The following is a 21,478-nucleotide window of genomic DNA, read 5'->3' as shown; positions in this document are numbered from 1 at the left end:
TCCTCTTAAGGACTATGGCCTACAAGCAGCACTAAATCTGTTACTCCCTTTACCTTGCTTTCAGTCTCTTTTTTCACACGCAGGAGGAGACAAGGCAAAGGCGGTGTGGCAGCTGGGCAAACAGGCAACATATTTTGAGATGAACCATGGCTCCAAAATTCTGAGCAGTTATTTCTTGAAAAGAACAATCTTGTTGGTACCTTCTATCAATAAATTAGTCATCAAATTATTTTTTCCCCTAATTTAATTTAGAAAGAAAATACTTTGATTTCCTCTTCAAAATAAAAAAAAAATCCTCAGCTCGTCTAGTCCTTTTTTATCATTGGCATTTATTACAGTAGATCACAGCTGCTGAGAGCCTTCAATCACAGAGCTTTTCAAGGCTGATGGAAGCATCAAGTTAATATTTTCAATAGCTCTGGGATCTGAATCCATATCCTCAGGATTAAGGCAGATCAAATGAAAATGAATATCCCTTTACAGACGAAATCCACCTATCCTTTACCACACAGAGAATGAATTTGTCTGCAGAGAATCTTAAAAAGTGAATTGAGATCTATTCTATTTTATTCTTCATATACAAGTGATTTTGGTATTGCCAAATGACACAATACTTTGGCTTCCCCCAGCGACCAGAATTAATGCCCAAAATGTAAATTAATATGGAAATAGTAAACAGATTTTTCCTTTTCAACTCTATACAGAATTTGATTTATGGGAAGGAATCAAAGTGTCTCCTCAAAAACTTGGAGAGAAATTCCTCTAAAAACGGCTATCAGGTGATTTCCTCATAATACCATAAAACAGCTTCAAGAAACACTCTACAACTGCCATGGGCACTCGAAACTCACACTTGTTTACATTCTCTGGGAAAAAAAAAAACAACCCTCAAGAGCTGACTCTAACAACACCAAGGCCAACAAAATCCTCCTTTTTTTTTTTCTTTTTTTTTCCCCCAAATGGGCACCAAAACAACTTTATAGCCAGTAAGAATATACAAAGTATATGGTATATGGTTTTTACACAGTTTTAAAGTAGGTGAATTATGAATTATTGTGACAGACACAGAGTCAGACTCTATTCATTTTATTCATTTATGCAGAGATGAACCTGGAGAGGGGTGAAGAGATGTGAGCAGATACTGAAGTGAGCAACTCATCATTAAGAGTGACAGGATCACTTTCCAAGACTAAAAGTAAGCCAAAGAAAAGATACAAGTTTCTGGACCACATGGCTTCCATGGAGAGATGATGGAACTGGGTTTCTTCAGTTTTAAAAGTCAAGTGAGAAGAGGAAATTCTAGAACCAGCCACAGAATGGTTTGGGTTGGAAAGGACCTGTCCTAACTTACAATGTAAAATGTGCCCGAAGTATGTATTCCACCACCATTTACATGAGCTGTTGACACTAGATTGGGCAGTGTTTCCCTTGCCCTCTCCCTCCAGACTATCTTCTGTCAATGGCCCATCAGTGCCCTGCTGCATGACTCATAGATAACTCCCTCCGGGAGCTATCTCTGTTTAATGGGCAATCAAGGACCCATTGCAAGGCTCTTAGAATGATATCAGCCCATTGTGAGATGCTCTGCCCAGGGCGAGGAGCCAAGCATTCCCACCTGGATATAATCTGGGATTTGGGACAGCACAGCCAGCTTTACCCACTGGATCACCAGAGGACAAGAGCTACCAGATCTTTCTACAGGATCACTGCTTCAACAAGACCACTTCATTTGGACTGCTACCACCACCTTAACTAACAAGGTGTCAGGTTGTATTCTGACTCCATCAGTGATCTTTTGTACTATTGCATTTATTTTATTTTATTTTGTTTTGTTTTTTCTTTCCAATTAAATTGTTTTTCTGACTTGGAGTCTCTTGCAGGTTTTGCTTTCAAGCCAGCACAGGACCTTAAAGATCATCTAATTTCAAGTCCCCTGCCATAGGTAGGGACCCCTTCCACTAAACCAGGCTGTTCAAAGCATCATACAGCCTGGCCCGGAGCACTTTCAGGGATGGTGAATTACTCTTCTTATGTGTAAAATAACCTGCTGGAACGCTACTGGAACACTGATGCTAAAGGGTGGGATGTTCACCACTGTAGTTATTAAAGACTTATGTGGACTTGTCTCAAAGCAACCTGATCTAGTTAGACCTGCTTTGAGCACGATGTTGGCTGGAGGTCCCTTCCAAGTCACAAGATTCCATGACTTTATGGCAGACTGGAACAATAGATGGCCTTATTTGATAAATAAGGCCAGTCGGAGACCAGTACAGGCTTGCAAAGAGGCTAAAGAAATCTTCCCTAAGTTTGTACAGACTATTAATCAACACAATTCTAATGTTTTTGTCAAATATTCAAAATATTACATTATAAACCGCAGACTGAAAAAGCTTAAGCTCAGAAGTATGCATCATGTTACTAATTTTTTCCTACGCTGGTTGTATATGTGTGTGCACACATAACACTGAAGAGCAGAGCTTGAGCATGCAAATTCAGCCATTCAAATGAAAGAAAATACAATAGCTTGGACAAATTTAGGATGCTATGCATGCAAAACAGGATGTGGCCAGGTTATTTAGAATTTTTTTTGACTGGATTTGCCATTTTATCATATTTTAGGAAACATTTTTTGCTATACACCTGCAATACATCAGCTAACATAAAATTTGCCAAGAAGTAGACACGTATACCTCCCTAAACACAACGTGTACTGTAGAAGTCTCCTTTATCCATTCTATGTAACATTACACACACACAGATACAAACTTTGAGAATAAACTACAACCAGAACAAGACCTAGTATCTGTTCTGAGACCAAACATATACTGTGAAACATGGTCAGAAATGCTACTTACATAATTTAATATTTATTCTGATTTGGTAATAAAAGAGTTCAATAGAATTTCAAAAATAAATAAATAAATAAATAAATAAATAAATAGAGATACTATAGAAATTATTTAAACCTGTTAATTTATCTACATACTGCATGCTCCATCATAACTGATCATCAGTCCTGATTTAGTCATATAATGAATGAGATCAGTTTAAAAAGAAGGCAATCTCTTTTTCTTAACCAATCTCTTTTTTTAAACAAGAGAAAAAAGGAGATTATTTAAAGAAAATACTCATGGAATCATATGATATTATGTCCTCATATAATTCCATGTAATGCTGCATATCTAGGATTTTTGCAATTCCTTAGAAAAGAATTGTTGTATTTTACTGTTCAAACAAATCTGCTCCAGACCCATGATTTTCCTCTCCACACCAGGGAAATCTACTCTATTTCTTATTGGAAGAGAAAAATTTGCACAACATGCAAGATTTCAGTCTTGGAAACACATACTTTAGGCACAATAATTTGCAGAAGGCACCTAAATAAGAATTCCTGCTGTTGAGTGTTTATAGCTTTCACTGTGGAGAAGGGCACGCAGGATGCCAGGTCATTTGGGTCAAATTTCTGACCTTTTCAAGAGAAGCTAACTTTCTTCTTCAGAACTACTTTAATAGATAAGCTGTACTGGAAACACTGCCAAAATAGATACCAACGTCTTAAAACTCACACCTGCCGATCTCTGATAAAATCACAGAAGCAAAAACATGCAGATTGGAAAAGGTGGTGTCAGCCAAAATCCTCCTCAAAACAGGGCTACCCACTGAATTTGTGAGTTTGCACAGGACCTCACCTAGCTGAGCTTCAAACACCTGGAGCAGCGGAGAGTCTGTTGCCTCCTTGTACAACCTGCTTCAATGTCTCACTATGCTTATAGTAAAAAAAAAAAAAAACCACAACAAAAAAACCCTCCAACTAAACAACAACAACAATAACAACAAAATTCCTACCATCGAAACAGACGTCACTGTGTACTGCTGAGAAGAGTCTGCTCTCCCCATCAGAGAGCCACGAGAAGAAACTCTGCTTACCATGTGCTCCAGCACCCACAGCAGCCTTGTGGCCCATCTTTTTGCCAGAACCTCTTATGCTGGGAGGGTCCAAAACTGAAAAATCTCTTTCCCTAATCTTTCATCTCCACAAATCAAAACGAACTGGCATGACTGCAGAAAACTTTAACACATAAATGACACAGTAGGCCAGAACTATGCTCTATTCCTATGTGAAAAAATAGTATTTTGCCTCCTAAATGAGCCTACAAATAACACACATGTACTTTCTTCAGCACAAGATCTGACAGCAGATTTTAGGTCAGCTTCAAAGGAAATGGAGATTATCTCTGGAGCAGACATTAAGGCTGAATGTTCATTCATGAGCTGGGCTGCAGTATTTTGTGCCTGCAAGTAACCTCTGCAAGCCCCTTTCACCTCCTGGTGTTTCCTATGTAACCCTCTTACTCTCCTCCACTGATAAATATTTGCTTTATTTAAAGGGCCTTTTAGAGAAAATTTGTCCCACAATCTGCTAGCCCTCTCTAACACATTTCCACATAGAACTTATACCTATCAGCCAGGAATTAGACCCATTTTGAGCAAAACCCATTTTAAGCAGCTCAGCAAGCAGGTTGGGGCTGTCACAGACACAGTGCTGGAAAAATAAGCAAAGGGAACAGTAAACAGTGAGTGGCCACCTTGTTTACTCAGAGTGCTGTGGTTTATTGATGTTACACACAATCTCAAGTTTAGCTGATCTTAGACATTACGTGTTTTCTCTCACATCCAACCCAACCTGAAAGGGATCCCCAGATGGCTGGGGAAGCTTTCACTAGCCATAAGCAAGCCATAAACCCCATGCCACTGTGCCCTTGTGCAAAAGAAAATAACCTTAAAGTAAAAGTCTGTCACAGCCACCACAAAGAGTGAAAAGAATAAACTCAGCTGCTCGCCTCTTGGAAAAATCCAGGCAGGATCTTTAGGAACAAGGTAAGAGTGGAAGTGAGCATACAAGGAGAAGGACATGCCTCATAATCAGCATTCAATTCTTGACCCTAGTACCAATACTAATACCAATATCAATACACCATTACCCATAAAAATGCACTGGATATAAGCACGTAACAATAATATCAATAATAACAACAACAACAAAAACAACAATAATAATAAAAAATAATGGTGAGGGATCTCATCACTGGACTGCAGTGCTGCATGTAACAAATGTTTTTATGAAGGAAATTTCTTTGGCAATAACAGTGAGAATCTGGAATAAAATACACCTTTTTACTTTTTTAATAGCAAATGGAAATTAGGTAATCATTTCAGGCAGATTTCTGTATCTGGAAAAAAAAAAAAAAAAGTCTAACTAAAGAAAGATGACTGTCTGGATTTCCTTAATTAATTCTGTGAGATTGTCTCCCCCATCCAACACATGTCTGTAAATTACCACAGTAGGCATGAAACCTGCCCCTGTATTGATTCAGCTGGCATAGCCTTCCTCTATAAAAGCCTCCTCAGAACCCCTGCATCAGGGTGGTCGTTCTGCTTTCCCCAGCTGCTGGGGAGATGCTGAATTCCTGTGCTTGGCCCTCTTCCCCAGAGCCTGCTCTAATTAGTCCAGGGGCATATATACACAAATATTCAGCAACGCTCATGCTCTTTCTCTTCAGTAAATGCCATGCTAGTGCTTCATGAATCCACTGCTCACCTTCTGGGTGCTGGGGAGGATGAACTCATCAGCTGTAGAAGCACACACTGAGCAAGCAGATTCTCCCAGGTCTCAAAGGAACGAATGTGACTAGATGAAAAAAGTCCGTGGTTTGTTGGACCTGCCTGATGGGCCAAACTAAGTTCGTAAGTCTTCTCCTAGCTCCACTTTCTGAGCACTGCTCATATAGTGTTATACCTGCAGCATCTGAAAGCTTCAAATTATTTTTGCAATTTTATGCAGAATAACCTTTCAGCTGTTGGTGTGAACTTAAGAACACATTTACTTGAGACCATGAAATAGTAGAGGGGGAGTTTGAAAAAAACATTCAATGGAATAAAAAGTACTGAGAAATGATTCTTTACCTACTTTACTTTTCAAAATTTTGTCTAAAAAAAGTCTTACATTTGCAAGTACCCAAAAGTGAAAAAAATATTCATACTGGAGAAATGAATAGCTAACACTCTTCTAATTTTAAAGGCAGTTACCAAAGCTACAAAGATAATAAATTATTAAATAAGAAGTAGACTTTACAGGCATATTCATTTTCATATTTAATAGCTGTATATGCACTGTTTCAGTTCCCTAATGAAAACCACAATAAAACACCTCATGGAGGCTTTCAACTCTTTTGTCTTTGCTGTAGGTTTGTCTGCTTAAGGAAAAAAAAAAAAAAAGAAAAAAAAAAAAGAAGAAAAAAAAAGTGCATTATTTTCAACAGTGGCAGGAAGTGGGTTTTTAGTCGAATCAGCTTAAAACACTCCAGCTGTGTTCACGTTGAAGCCATCGCAAAGTCTAAGCCCAGGATCCCTTCTCCATGCCAACAAAATCCTTTTCAGGCCTCGAGAAGTAAATTTTTGAAAAAATGCCAAGCCTCTCCTTGAAAATAACATTTTAATTGGCTGATATTAAAAAAAAAAAACCAAAAAAAAACCACCAACCAACCAGAAAGTGCCATTCTGAAAATGCAAGTGCTCACATTTTTGTGTTCTAATTTGATATTTGCCTTGTAAGAGCACTCAACATACTCACACAGAGACTGTCTCGGAAAACTGCAATGAGAGGCATGCAGGCTGGTTATTGCAGACAAGGAGGAGTTCCTAAGGGCTATAGAAAGTACATGTCATGATGTGTATCCTGTGCCATGTAATGCACCAGAAAGGCCAAAGAGGTGTGTGACAGTGCTGGACCCAAGGAAAACAGTGTTTTGTTCCCTGGCTGGCTGTGGCTCAGTGGATCTCTCAGAGGATAAGGAAAATCCACTCTCCTGACACCAGTTTTATTTCCAAGGAGTTTCTGTATCAGTGTTAGGTTGAAGCCAAGTAAAATGCTTGGGATCAACAAACAATAAATGCAGGCTTCAAATTGATGTATCTGTTTAAAAACTGTTCTAAATCCAAATGCCTTTTTTCATTAAAAAGTAATTCTTGCAGGATTATGAATACATCTACTGTTACTATCTTCCCCTCTCTGTTTCCTGTTGCACTATCAATTGTGGTGTGCATATATACCATGGTACTTCTCCTGCTGTTCAAAACTTTGCATCATGACAAAGAAAGAAAGAAAATGAACCTCATCATTCTCAGCCAATTGAGCTAAATAAGGGATCAGAAACTTGCCATCAGAAACTTGCCTTGCATATTTCTCTTAGGCCAGTAAATCTGACTCTGCAGCTCCTTTCAGCTGGGAGACTGAGATCTAGCCTGATTTACACAGATGTTAAAAGAAGACAATTGTTTGTCCAATTTAATTGATTCTGAGCTGACATAAATTGATTTATTCTGCACAACTCAAAGCTTTTGAAAATAAATATATTTTTCATTTAAGAATGGTAAAGAGAAATGTTATTAAACAACAACAAAAAAAATTGTTAGGCAACAGAAACAACAACAAATGATAAGGAGAACGGGTAACTGAGAAAGCCTATTACTCTCAGGGAGGGATTTACAAGATCTTGTGTTTTTCAGTTCCATTTCAAAGCAGTATTGGAACTGTGAAATTGCAAAGGAAATTCTGAAAGGAGACAATAGTTGGGGTGATAGTTGAAAGAGAATTTTAATACATCACACATTTATTGTGTAATTCTTAAAACAATTTTTTTAAAAATTTTGGAATGCCAGTGTGACCTTCTTAATGGCTGAAAGCAGTGCTGTAATTAAAAGAATTTGGATTCAGCTTAATTTTGACTTCTTTTTTAAGAAAAAAAATAGAAGCAACTGCCAATACACATTTTTTTTCCATGAAGAAACTTGGCAGTCCCAGTTGATTGTGTTGTCTCCTCATCCACATTCCCTAAGATAATTTTAGTGAGGTAATAATTTATTCCAGAGCAGTGTGTAAGATTAGGCAGAACAGTTCAAAAGTCTGGGTATTCATTCCATTCAATCCCTAAAAATTGCATTTCATAAAAACATACTTGCATTTGAAATTTTTACTGGAAATAAAACACCCTCATAAAAATAGGATGTATTTCATATGAAGTGTTTACTTACAGCCACAAAATAAAAATAAAATAAATGAAAAAAACCCACCAAAAACTACAACAACAACAACCAAACAAACAAACAAAACCCCAAAACCATTTGAGGGCATTCACACACCAAATCTGAAATTCATTTCTCCCTAACAACACACAGAGCTCCCAATACATCCTGCATCCCTTGCAGTTCCCAGACAGCACTCACTGGATTTGTGTCCTGGTGAAATGCTTTCCAGAGACTTTTTTCTATCAAGATGATTTGATGGAGAGTTCCAGAATTTTTTTCATTTTCTTTCCTGATAATGATGAAATACCACGGCCTAATTTCTTGTAGGTAAGATGTAAGATGGCAGAAAGACATATCTTCAAAATGCTGCCATGGAATATAAGCCTTCTAAGATTATAAATGAAAACTATGTGTACTGTGTTTCTGAAAAAAAAAAAAAAATTCTTTGTGTAATCTGGGGTATTAGTTGTGGTAACTGAGGAGCCTTTTTAGCACTCACTTTTGCATAACTGATTTTCTGGGTTAGAGTAGCAGCTGGAAATACCCCAAATACTGCTGTACAAATGAGTAGGGAAAAAAACCTCCACCAGCCTCACACACTAAAGAATGAAGAAACTTCTCCTCAAGGAGGAATAGTTAGCCTTACATCCAAAAGGTAACATGAAGAGCTAAACTCTCTCAAGGGATGATGGTCCCAGCTCCAGAGTGGTTTCATGGGAGAAGCAGAGCAATCACTCCCTATCTTCTTTCCATTGTTACACCTGAGTCTTAGCTCCAGTAAATCACTACCAGGATTTCTGCTTCCTGGAAGAAGCTGTCGGTGGCAGGTGAAGTAATGATGCAAATGCAATTGTACCAAGTTTACAGTGAATAAGGATGGAGATAAAACGGGAAGGGAGGAATGTTGTAAACCCTCTCTTAATCACAATCCTTCTTTTTATTCCTGGAAACACACATTTATCTTGATTCCCAGTAAGAGAGATACAACATCACCCTGATTCACACAGGTAATGGAGCATGTTTCACTCAGTTTTTTTTCCGTGAGACCCCAACTCTGTAATCAGTTGAACAGGGACAAAGATACAGCCTTCTATCAACCTGGTATCTGCTAAGGCAGTGATGTCTGAATGTAAGGTGAGATGAGCTGAGGAGCTGCACTGTGAATGGGTAAACTGTGCCCCTAAGACAAAGACCTTTCCCTGAGAAACAGTGCCTCGTCTTTTTATTAAGGAGTGTTACTGAGAACTCTGAAAAGTCAGCACCAAAAAAGAACAAAATACGCAAGTTGAGGGAACAGCCAGTTCAAAAAACAGGATAAGTTCTTGGTCTGTGTATTTATTCATGGCAGGATCTCAGTCAATGCACTTCAATAAAATGAGCAATTATTGTGAGTCACGTCACTAATTACATCTGATACACAAAAAGGCTTGTGCAGCTCTATATATCAAAGTGAACTGTGAGCTCATCCAGTATGGAAATGGCTCACAGAGGAGCTCTTGTTACTGGTACCCGAACAATCTGGAAAAAAATGGGGTATTGGAAATGTCTATGCCATTTCTCTCCCATCACATTTTTTTAAACATAAAAAGAAGTGTTGTAGAATAATGGCAACATAACTTCCTACATAGGGACTTCAGCATTTGCCTTGGACAGGCAACACAAGAAAGAATTGTAATGACAGAGAAATGTAATTGGCCAAGATAAGCTGCTTTCCTCTATGACAAGCAGAGAGCGCCAAGATGTGAAGAATCTGTCAAAATGTTCTAAGATAAAGTTTGATTTTTCCATACCAAAATTTAAAAAAAAAAACAAAAAAACACACTTACAAAGCCTCGGGCTGGTTCAGATACAGGTCAAATTGACTGAGTTCAGGAACATAAAGAGATTAAAGGAAGTAAGTCATCTCTTAGATAACAGATCTACTTATTAGTGTGCAAGAAAAAACATGTCTTCACAAATTTTGTCAAATTCAGATGCAGTCTTCATCCAAGAGTAGGATCAAATTCATAGGCTGATAATTTGTTGCTTGGTAATTACCTACCTTTGTTAATCATCAGGCACTTTTGTTGCCTGATAATTAAGTACCTTGAAGATGTACTTATTTGTCCTTTCCCATGAGGGTACCACTTACAGTAATTTTAGAGCACAAACACAAAACTGGACCAAACTGTACCTGTGACTTCAGCTTTATTGCAAGACTATTTTTATAACTGAAGTCAAATCACATGGCACAATTTAATTAAATACAGAAACAATAAATTATCCTCTTCTGTACACACTCATGTCAACAATAATGACAATGAAGCCAACTCAAAGACATTGCCACTGAACAAGAGTGTGAAAATAAGCAGATTTAATGTCATTTGGCATTGGACTTTTGCCCACGGAACTCTAGAAAGAATACAGAGGTTTTTACATATTGCTTCCTTTAATAGGTTTGATTTTTTTTTTTACATTTAATTCAGCCAATTCAAGTAATTCTATTTCAATATAAAATTTATTGCATTAAGCCTCCATTTATTTAACAGGGAAATACAGAAACACAAACAAAAAAAGTATGGAAAAAAAAAATACAGATAAGGCAGAAGTCTAAAAACGACCCCAAAGACTATAGTTCGTAAATCAGGCATTTGTCTTTAGGAAGAACCAAAGCTGTCAATTCGATACTCCTCTGGAATACTGAGAACAGTTCTGGTGTCCTCAAAATAAGAAGGACATGAAACTGTTGGAGCAAATCCAGAGGAGGCTATGAAGTTGATAAGGGGACTGGAGCACCTCCCATACAAAGGCTGAGAAAGTTGGGGATGATCAGCCTGGAGAACAGAAGGCTTGGAGACCTCACAGCAACCTTCCAGTATCTGAAGGGGCTACAGAGAAGCCAGAGAAGGGCTCTTTGTCAGGAACCGTAGTGATGGGACAGGGAGTAATGGGCGCAAACTGAAAGAGGGGGAAATTTAGGTTAGATGTCAGGAAGAATTTTTGTACTGTGCAAGTGGTTAGACACTGAAACAGATTGCCAGGGAGACTGTGGATACCCCAACCCTGGCAGTGTTTAAGGGCAGCTTGGATAAAGCCTTGAGCAGTCTGGTCTAATGGGAGGTATCCCTCCCTGCCCATGTCAGGGAGTGTCAGGACCAGATGCATTAAGATCCTTTCCAACCCCTTAACATTCTATATTCTATAACAAACTGTAAAAACCAATCTTCACTAATAAAGAGAAAAAAAAAATATATTTTTCATTGGACGCATTTAAATCTTCAGTGAGAGATAATTAAATTGAAAAAAAATTTCACATCACTGATGTTCAACACTTTATAAATTAACATTTAAGACCTAAGAAGCTGTGAGACCCACAAATCAGTTAATTTTGAAAAAATATTACTCACAATTTGCTGAAAATTAAGCAACTATATGAACATTCAAGATAAGTTCTGCATGTAAACAAAATTAAACCATGGATCTCCTCTCTCTCTCTCTTTTTTTTTTTTTTTTTTTTTTTCCCACCCCTCTTTTAATGCTTTACTTCTGCTTCATTTCATAAATAGCTTTCATTCCATGGACACCAAAAGATCCAATCAACTATATGAGCGTAAACCTTTGCCTACTAGACTGTCATCAGCACAAAGTCCCCCAAATAATAAATGAACTTTTTATTAACTGTGGTAACATTAACATTACAATGAGGGGTTGTTTAAAAACAAGTTGTACTGCTGTTGCTCAAGAGCTGAAGGAAAATGGTTCTCAGTTCCTTTATTTTTCCTTGAGGGTAACCACAGGGGTTGCCTTAAATCTTTTAAAATATGTTGACAGTTGAATAAGTGCTGCTGTTGCTCTGGTGACATTTTATGCACTTTAATTGTCATTAATGAATCTGACTGATACTTTCTTAAAAGTCCTTTACATGTTCTAGTAATTTTAGAACAAAGAGAAGAACAAAACTGTCTGCAAATTAGCCTTGATCCACTTCTCATATGGAATTTTCACTGCAGACAATAGGAAAATCTGCATGGGAAATATCTTCTAGACCAGATATTTGAGGTAGGAATGCATTAAACATTCCCTATAAATTGTGAAATTATCACCTTGTTGTGTAGTACTGTATCAATTTAAATCAGAAAGAAGGTTTGTTTGAGTGTATTTTAAAAAATAAGTACTATATCAGCTTCAATCAATTCAGAATTTGATGTTAAAATGGTATGGCTCTACATTTCAGGCCTGCAACAAAACCCAAAAAGTAAATGTGAGTTGGAATGAAACAAAGTCTGACACTAGCCTGGAAACTAGTACCTCCTTCCTTATTCTGGTAAGACTCTCACTAATTTCAGGCAGGATTTTTCCTTGTGAAGACTGAAGGATACAGCTCCCAATTATCTGTTCAGGAACGTACAGTAACAAGGAGGAATGCATGGAGCTTGAGAAACTGCAGGCACCACACTTGATAGTTCATAAACAGATAAGGCAAGTCTTTTGCTATGGAGAGAAAAACTATGGCACTTTAAATTGTGATAGGTGATTTAAGTAGATTAAAAAATACCTATTCCAGGGACAAGGAGCCAGAAGAGGTAGGAGGAGGGGGGAATAATGTATTAATAGTGTAGGGAGACGTGTTGAGTCCTTTGCTTCCCCCATTCCAGGTTCCTTCAATCCTGCATGCTCAATGGGAACACAGCAGATGATTCCCAATGCTGCTGCACCTGCTGCACCACAGGCTTCACATCTTTGCAAATTCAGAATCAGAAAAACCAGGGGCCATCTTTTCCTCAGCTGCAGTGGCTCTTCAAGTGCAGACATTGTACAAGTTATCAGTTGTTTGAGCCATCACTGTTGAACAGGACAAGCAGGTCATGCAAAATTGGTCCAGGCACACCAAGAGCCCCTTTGCCTGATTCCCCACTGGCCCAGTCTCCTGTATAACCATATTCACCTGAGCAAAGCAGCTGTTCAGCACCAGTCTGACCTTTCCTTTCAGCTGAGTAAATGGCTATAAAAGGTGCAAAGCAGCAGGAATCAGGCCTCGGGGTTCTGTACAGCACCGCAATTTCTAAGACACTCAGGGCGCAGACAGCAGTAAGTTCCACGCTCACGTCATACGCACAGTTAACAACCTCAGCTAAGTCATGAACTACATTTTAATTAGACAAGGGGCCAGGCTTTTGATTTCAGAAATAGAAGTTAGGGTTGCAGTCCTTCACCCATTGAAGTTAATTGCAAAATCCCTATTATCAGGCTCTTGAGGTATTACCCAGGCGCACTTTTTAATTACATTTGATTCTTAATGAAGTAGATGGCAAAGAGAAAAGCAGCCCAGGATTCAAATGATTCTCATTTTTATCTTTCCTGATGAAAAACAGAATAGGTCAGGATACTTGCTGGATTTTCCCATGAGAAATGCTGCAATGTGAATAAGCTCAATTGACTTGATCCTGAAGGAGCAGGTTAGCTTTGAAAAGCATCACTCATTTTCTCCTCCTGTATACACTCTACCCCCAAAACTTATGCAATGTAATTGTAGTCACCAAGCCAAATCCAATTCAGAACTTGAAAAATATCACGTAAGAATCCTAAGCTTGAATGACTTGACTTTATTGTGTAGTGTCATTTAAAACATAAGGAGTCCTAATTATGGTTTTATTTTCAAACGATCACTTTAAAAGAGTGACAATTCTCCATAAAAACTGACAGCTTCTCAGGGCAAGGAGACTGCCAAATAGCTCAGTAGCTCTACATGATTTAAAAACAGTGAGTTATGAAGCAGCTTATGAAGAAAGAGTGTGTTATCACACTTAGTTAGAGAAAAATACAAGGTTTCACCTTTTTCTATTACATCTCTACTTATGTAAGTAAACGAAGATTTATAGAACATAAGTTCATACTACAGGTGGGGCCATTACTTTGGTATACACAATAACCTGCAAACTCTTTTCACATAATGAAAGTTGTTTCTTACCATCTGGAAGTCAGGTTTAAAAATAAAACTTCTGTTTATACATTATACAAAAAAGCTTAGCTTTTTGCTTCAGACATACTTCTCGTAAGACACAGAATTCATTTTTTTACCTTTATGACTTCAAAAGACCCAATAAAATTTAGGACCTAAAAATGTAATTTCTTTTTTAAAGGTTGGCTGTTACATATTACTAAGAGTAAAAAGTCAGTTTTAAGAAAATCAGATAGCATTGAGGCAGCGAAGCAGGAAGGAAGAAGGGACGACCTCCTTTCAGGGACACAGAAAATAAGGCTTAAAGTCAGTACTTTTCAGTTCCTAGGTCTGGGGTCTTTTGGCCTATGGCTGCTTCACCCTTGCAGGATGCCTGTGATGAAACAAAATCTCTTGAGTTTCTGTTAAAACCGTTTGCCTCTCATTACAGTTCTTCCAATTCATAAAGCTGAATACCACAAAACCGGAACACTTCCTACTTCATGGTCATACAAGAGATCAGGGGAAGCCTAGATTACTTTCAAGGCCACCAAGGAGATGATGTGCAAATTGAAATCAGCCTGTTCTGCATAACTGTGGCAAACCTGTAATGTAACACACAACCACAGCCAAGCTTGCTTCTGTGTTGAGCCATCCCCACCAAAGTCAGTGCAAACTCTAAGCAAGGAAAAGAAATTCCTACCCCTACTTCATCATTGGAATTCCCTCTTGGAACTCAATTCCTACTACTGCTTTTACCAGAGCCATGCTATTTTACACCTATTAAGTACTACATTTCTCAATGTAGGGACCCTTATTCTACAATATAATTATTCAAACTCTGGCTGGTATTTGTGGAAGGTCTAACTTGGCAGTCTTCTGGATGTCTCTCAGTCTCGTGTTTACAGTTATTGATCACTGTAGCAAACAGAAGTTTAAGATAATTATTAGCTCAGATTACTTTCAAAGCAATTCTTAGAGACTGTTCAGAGCACACAGAATGTGTGCCAAGGCAGTGGCAGAGCATCCTGCACTAATGAAGCACAGAAGCCATCCTAACGCAAACAGTATTGGTGCAGGGAATAGCAAGACCTCATGCCTCAAAGACAATCACAGAAAAGGCAGAGGGCTGGAGAAACTTAATGCCCCTATAATTAGTGACAGAAAGTTTCAGCTCAGATTTAGCAGACACTATAAGCTGAAGAACACACACATTCTGAAGTGGTGCCTAGAATTAGCATTGAAGACTAGAAGAATAAGATACTTTACCATTAAAAGTAGTACTGAGGTTAAGCGCAGCAATAAGGTGCTGCTCAGCACTTCAGAAGTAAAAGAAACTTATCATTTGAAAATGATAATTTTCATTGCTGGTTTATAGTATGTAGGCATCAGGGACTGCTGCATGCTACGTGCATCCTACACACAGCACCAAGTGCACAAGGAATGATATTTTTTCAAAGGACTCTGTGCCTGACTAACTATTTTGGTAAAACTTTAGGCAGCCTCATTTTCAGATATAGTGTTTCAGTTGGGCACCAATGAAAGAAACTCAAATCATTAATACTCTCCACCACGTGTCACGTGTTATGTTTTTTCCAAGCAAAACTAAGGATAAGAAATAAATCTTTCGTTGTTAGTAAGTCATAATAATTCTAAATAAAGAGAAAAGCCTAATTATTATTAATTATGCATCTACAGTGATAGGTAGACTCTGGTAAAAGAATCAAATTTAGGCTGACAGGTGCTGCAAGAACACAATCCAAATATAGTAATTGTGGATACAGATAAAAAAGCCAGTTTCTACTCAGTTATTGAATTTAAGGGGAAGAAGAAAATGTTCAATCATAATAATTGTTTTAGAATGTTTATCTTCTTTCTTACCATTGAATGATAGGAACACCCTTGCTTGGGGCTGGGAAGATCCTTTGACACTGCTAAAGTAAATAAATATCCCAATCAACACGTTCACTGCAAGAAATGCCATCTCTTCAGATTTGCAACTTAATATCCAAGAAACGAAACCTGAAAGAGAGAGAGATCACATTACTCTTCTTATACAATCTTGTGGAGCAAAAACAACAGTATGGAAAGATTGTGTTGGAAGCCTCTTCCAGCTGAAACCATAATTACTGATGAGAAGGAGGCACAGCACTTCTGTTTTCCCTTTGTGCATCTGAAAGTGGTTTTCCCCAGCAGTCTTCTGTGCTGGCACAAGAGAAAGTCACTGCCTGTTAGTAGGAACCAACAGAGCCCAACTTTAGGCTAGGGCAGACTACAGCATTAGACTCAGTTTACTGAAAATGAAGACAATTCCACCTGCTGGAAATGTAATTATACTAAATGTCAAGGCAGAGCAAAGCAAGGACGGGAGATAAAGTTTCACGAACAGAAATCTGGCTGATATTTTTAGACCACTCTCTCTTATGTTAAGGGGAAGGGAGGTTTGGGTTATTGGTTGTTTGTGGGGGTTTTTTTTGTTGTTTGTTTGTTTTCTTTTCTTTAAACATCTGAAATCAAAGGTGCTTGGAAATGAGCTTTAAGTGTTAGTAAGATGAGCTCTCTAATCACCCTCACGTTTTTCTTTAAAAAAATTCTGGCTGTGTCATTAATTTCAAAACCAAAAGTATGAAACCAAAAGTATTTCAACACACTTGAAACTGTTAGTCAACATTTGCTTTTTGGGCTAACTCCTTTCAGGATACACACCTGCTCACACTGACTTCTACAGGGCACTAAGAATCCCAGAGTTGGACAGTGATACTACACCTGATATATCTGCTACTCCTCCTGCACATCTGCTGAACCTTTATTTTATGGGAGTTAGCTGCTGAGAAGCCTGAGCATCTCAGAGAATCAGAAAGCATTCTAGAACGCCGTATCTTTTCTTAGTTCAGGAGGGACTTGAGGGCACTGGAATCACTTGAGAAAGTGGCTTTTCTGATGGACTTTGGACCAGATCCAAAAAAACCTAGCCCCCAATAGAAGCTGAATACTGCATACCGGTATCACACCTGCTACTAAACTATATCTCTCCAAAAACTGTGAAGTGCAAATTTCATTTAACTTATTGGAACAGGTGAAACTTTATCAGCTCAGCTGCAAAACTGAGAATACGTAACACCATCATTTCAGGCCCATTCTACTTCACTGCTAATATATATATATATTTCTTTTTGATGTAAACAGCTCTTCTAGACACCACTTATGAGTTAGCCAGGTGATATACTTTATTTTATGGCAGCTGGAAGTACTTTGAAAGACACAACCCCTACAGCTAGAAGATATCATTAAAAGCCATACATTTATTTGATGAAGAGAGTTGTTACCTGCTCAGTCAGCTTTCTTCACCCCAGCTGTGCTCAGCACTACAGTCCCTCCAGTGGAAGCCAATATTTCTACAGCCTTGTTCATCCTGTCCCTCTGAGGTTCACACCTGTCCTTAGAACCAGCTGTAACCACCCCAGCATGACAGGAATGAGCTTAGGGGGTGACTTTAGGCCAGCTCTAGTTTGGGCTGGATCCACAGCACTGACTTAGCCCAGGAAAAGCCCCGTATCTCATTACCACCCCTGTCATTCCCTAACCACTCACTATAAATCGCTTGGAAAGGCTTCTCTTTGCATGAGGACTTCACATCAAGCTGGGGGTGGGAAGGATAGCATGCATGAAAGCGCAGAGCTCTGCAGCCCACACTCTAAACTCTCCTTATTTGCTCTGAGTACTGAAAAATGCATGAGGATCAAGTAATTGTACAACTCTGCTAATTGACAGAAACAACCTTGTCAGAAATTTGCCAGCTACAGATCAGGTCTGCAGGAAAAACATATCCATTCTGGCCCAGTTCCAAATTATCTCTAAGGGTCTGTTAACTAATAAAACGACAGTTGCAGAGTTTTTGCCAAGAATAATTTTTAAACAGGCTGCACAAACTCTGCTACTAATGTTGCTTTGTGGGCTTTAAATTTAAAACCTTATGACTTGCTCATGGGATATCCTTTAACTTACTCCTCTTCTAAGAGAGAAATGGCATTAAATCCCAATAAAATTTCTTTGTCAGGCCAAAACAATTAGCCAATCATACAAAACGTGATTTAACAGACGCAATGGGATTGGTATTTTACAATAGTAGCACTATGCTTTCTTTGCAATACAGATAAAAAGTCAAAGAGGAACAAGTGTGTGGCTTTCCTTCTTCCTTTAAATAATACTGCAGGAAACAATAATAGAAAAAAAAAACCAAAACAAAACCCTTTCAGCTCTCTTTCCCTCTCAGCCAATTCTAGTGTAATCAGTTAGAGGAGTGAAACATTGCTACACTTCATTGCTCAAATTGCAGATCTTCACCGTTAACACAAAAGTGACAGGCAAATATAAGAGTCAAGTGCTGAGCAGCATGGTTCCTACCCAGCTTTTAGATACATAAATAATAAATGCATACAGTGCCAAAAAGGTACCTCAGGGTGTCTGACACGTGAGTTAGCTAATGGAAATAGGTTTAATTTCAGAGATTTACAGAGCTGGTAACTGACAGCTCTTTGCAGGTTTGACTCCAGCGTTGGGCTTATATCCCAGCTCTGAATTTATCTCAGTAAGTCATGATACTATATTCAGCACGTCCAGTGCACATGATCTCCGCTGACAACACACAGACCTAAAGCCTTGCAAGTACTTTAAAAGACTCTACAGGACGGACAAAAAGTCGTGTCTAATTGCATTTCTGTTCTTACACTCTAGTCTAACCGTAAACAAACACACAAACCGCTACGAAAGTGAAGTAGTGAAGTTTCCCTGCCACGGAGGTCGCTGGCAGCATGTTGCATGGCTTCTGGAAAGTACAGTATCGCTTTGCTAGGAAGTGTTCTGCAGGTGTCATCTGCTACAGGATGGGTCCTACCCTGAAATCCTGTAGGAAAAATCATTTGGCAGAAGAAAGAAATGAAGGAGGAAAAAAAAAAAAAAAAAAAAAAAAAAAAAAAAAAAAAAAAGCCCCAAAACACTGCCAAACACGGACTGCGCCAATCTGGAAAGCATTGGTTTAACTATCTGTGAACAGCAACAAAATTCAACCATCAGAGCCATTTCACATCTATTACAGAAAAGAAAGAGAACTTTAGGTTACGCTTACCCGGCTATTGGAAGCAGCAGTATACTGATTTCTATCTGGTTTCTATCAGTTTATAGACTCCACTCCTGCTACCGGAACATTTTAATTCCAAACCTGGCTCACGGCAGAGAGAAAAATAAATTAAAGAAAAAAAAAAAAAAAAAAAAAGGGGAAAAGTCTCTCCTCGTGGTGGTTGCAAAGATACTCCCGGCTCCTCTGTACAATAATCCTGGCAGTGGACAACCGAAGCTCAGCGAGCGCTGCTCCCCTGCGCGCAATCACGCCCCGAGGAGTGAATGGAGCGGCCGCGCGGTGCCGGCGCGGGTTTCCAGTTACAGGCGCTGCCCTGCCCTGGCCGCCGCTCTAGCGAGGCGAGGCTCGGCGGCCGCCGGTGCATCATTAGCTGAGCAAATAGGGGCTGGAGCTCATAAATAATGGCGAGGCCACACCCCGCCCTGCGCGCCGGCGGCTGCCGCCCGGCCCGTCCGCCCGCCGCCGGCAGCGCCGCGGGGCCGCTGGCAGCGTGTGAGGGCTCGGCACGGGGCTCCGCGCTCGGCCCCCGGGGGCTGCCCCCGCCCCATCGCGCACCCTGCGCGCCCGCGGCGGCGGCGAAACTCGCCGGGAAAGTTTCTGCCCCGCCGGGCCGGTCGTGCCGGTGCTGCCAGCGCGCAGCTCGGGCCCGGGCAGGGCCGGGGGAGAGCGGCCCCGGGCCCGGAGCAGCGCCGGGCGCGGGCGGGGGATGCGGGGAGCGGTCGGGAGGCCGGTAGGTGTCACTGTGAAGGGGGAATGAGATCGGGCTGCGGTGAGGGGACAGCCGGGTGACAGCCAGACCCCTCCGAGGGGGCTCTTCCCCCCAACTCCCCTCGAACTGTTTCCTCTATTTGAAACTTTAAAAGCGAAGAAGAGTAAGAGAAGCATTAGAACAGTGGTTAGATTCAGTCTCGTGATTGATGCAGGTGTTATACCCCAGCTTTCAGAAGCTTTCTTTGCAGAGATTGGGAGCTGTATTTGCTCAAGCTCAGTTTTTCCCAAGATGCGCTCAGCTGTCTTTCCCGTTTGGTGCGATTTGTGCTCTTACAACAACGAGCCAGTACTGAAAATTTTACCCAAAGTGTTGACTCCGTTAAAGCCAAGGATTTTCCAAGCAGCATCCCTTGGGATCTGGCTTAGGTTTTCCTAAACTGTCTTGCAAGCATATTCTATGCTGCTCTGACATGCTGGGTACAAACTTCTTTTGGATTAAGGTTTTCACTTTTGCAGGGAGAGATGGTCTCTGATCCAGTCGAGGTGGTGTTCACTCAGCAGTGTACTGTCACAGCAGGACTTGGAGGGAACACATCTCGTGGTGCACTTGGAGCCATCTCCCACAGCCAGAAATATGTTAAGAAGTAAACAAGTACCCACAATGAATGTCCACGTGCTCGAGTCAGAGTTTTGTTTCCAGCTATTACACACTGGCCATACTAACCAAAGCAGTCAATAACAGTGGTGGTATTATAGCCAAAGATCAGGGAGTAGCCTGAATACAGCACCCTGACTAAACAAGTTTTGTCTATACATGTGGATGTCTTTATGGCCAGTGTCTATCAATTGCTTCGTGTAAAAGCTCATTTGCACACAGGGTCACACGTCTTTCAAAGACAGTGTACCCCCAGGCTTCAGTGCCAGGCTAGCAAAGTTAATGCTTTCTTCAAGCAAGAAGTTCCAATACTGTATGGCATTTATCATCCCAGAGGACACAAAAGTATGGGATGGTCCATCCTCTGAAATGAAAAGTCAGATTTGCAGCTGATGCCAGAAAAGAAATGGACCCAGAATTTTAAAAAGCTTGATCCACTTCAGATCATCTCTTGTAGGTTAATTAGCTGATGCCTTCAGATGAACCAAACTACAGATCACGAATCCTTAAAATCATTGATGCTCTTCCAGTTCTCCTCCTTAACACAAATAAATTGCACAGAAATGTGTGAACACTTGCTGCCTCAGAGAGTGGTTTAAACTAAGCCCTCAGTTCTCTCCATGGGCAGGTAGAGTGGTTGTGAACATGATGCTGCTCATCCTTGAACTGTGGTGATGTTCAAATACCTCAGTCTGACAGCACTACCCTGGCAAAAGGAGAAGTCACTTTTTTGCTTTGGAAGATCCCCACAACTAAGTGCAATTAGAGTTCGTCACACCAAGCAACAGATGTGAATCAGCCAACCCAGTGTTCTCCCTCTTGCTGTGATCTACGTGGGGTGATTCAAAGGAAAATGCACAGAAAGCCACAGAAAAAATACGAAAACTTTTCTCTTTTAGGAGATTTTGGGGAGAAGTGTAATGGGTGGCAGCACCAGTCAGAGGAAAAAAAAGAGTGTTACCATGAAATACCA

General features: G+C 39.9%; 1 protein-coding gene across 1 annotated transcript in view; it reads right to left on the bottom strand.

Annotated features, from left to right (window-relative positions):
* SEMA3C (semaphorin 3C) overlaps positions 1 to 19,511 on the bottom strand; it is a 117,825-nt gene extending 98,314 nt beyond the window's left edge. Inside the window, exons 1-2 of the mRNA XM_040061558.2 lie at positions 19,128 to 19,511; positions 15,884 to 16,024 (exon numbers count right to left, since the gene is read on the bottom strand). Coding sequence (XP_039917492.1) covers positions 15,884 to 15,986 — 103 coding nt within the window. The 5' untranslated portion in view covers positions 15,987 to 16,024; positions 19,128 to 19,511. The remainder of the gene's footprint in view (positions 1 to 15,883; positions 16,025 to 19,127) is intronic.
* Positions 19,512 to 21,478: the final 1,967 nt, after the last annotated feature.

Source organism: Hirundo rustica, chromosome 4, assembly GCF_015227805.2.
Source record: "Hirundo rustica isolate bHirRus1 chromosome 4, bHirRus1.pri.v3, whole genome shotgun sequence".
Taxonomy (NCBI): domain Eukaryota; kingdom Metazoa; phylum Chordata; class Aves; order Passeriformes; family Hirundinidae; genus Hirundo; species Hirundo rustica.
This window is presented reverse-complemented; position numbering and strand designations above follow the sequence as displayed.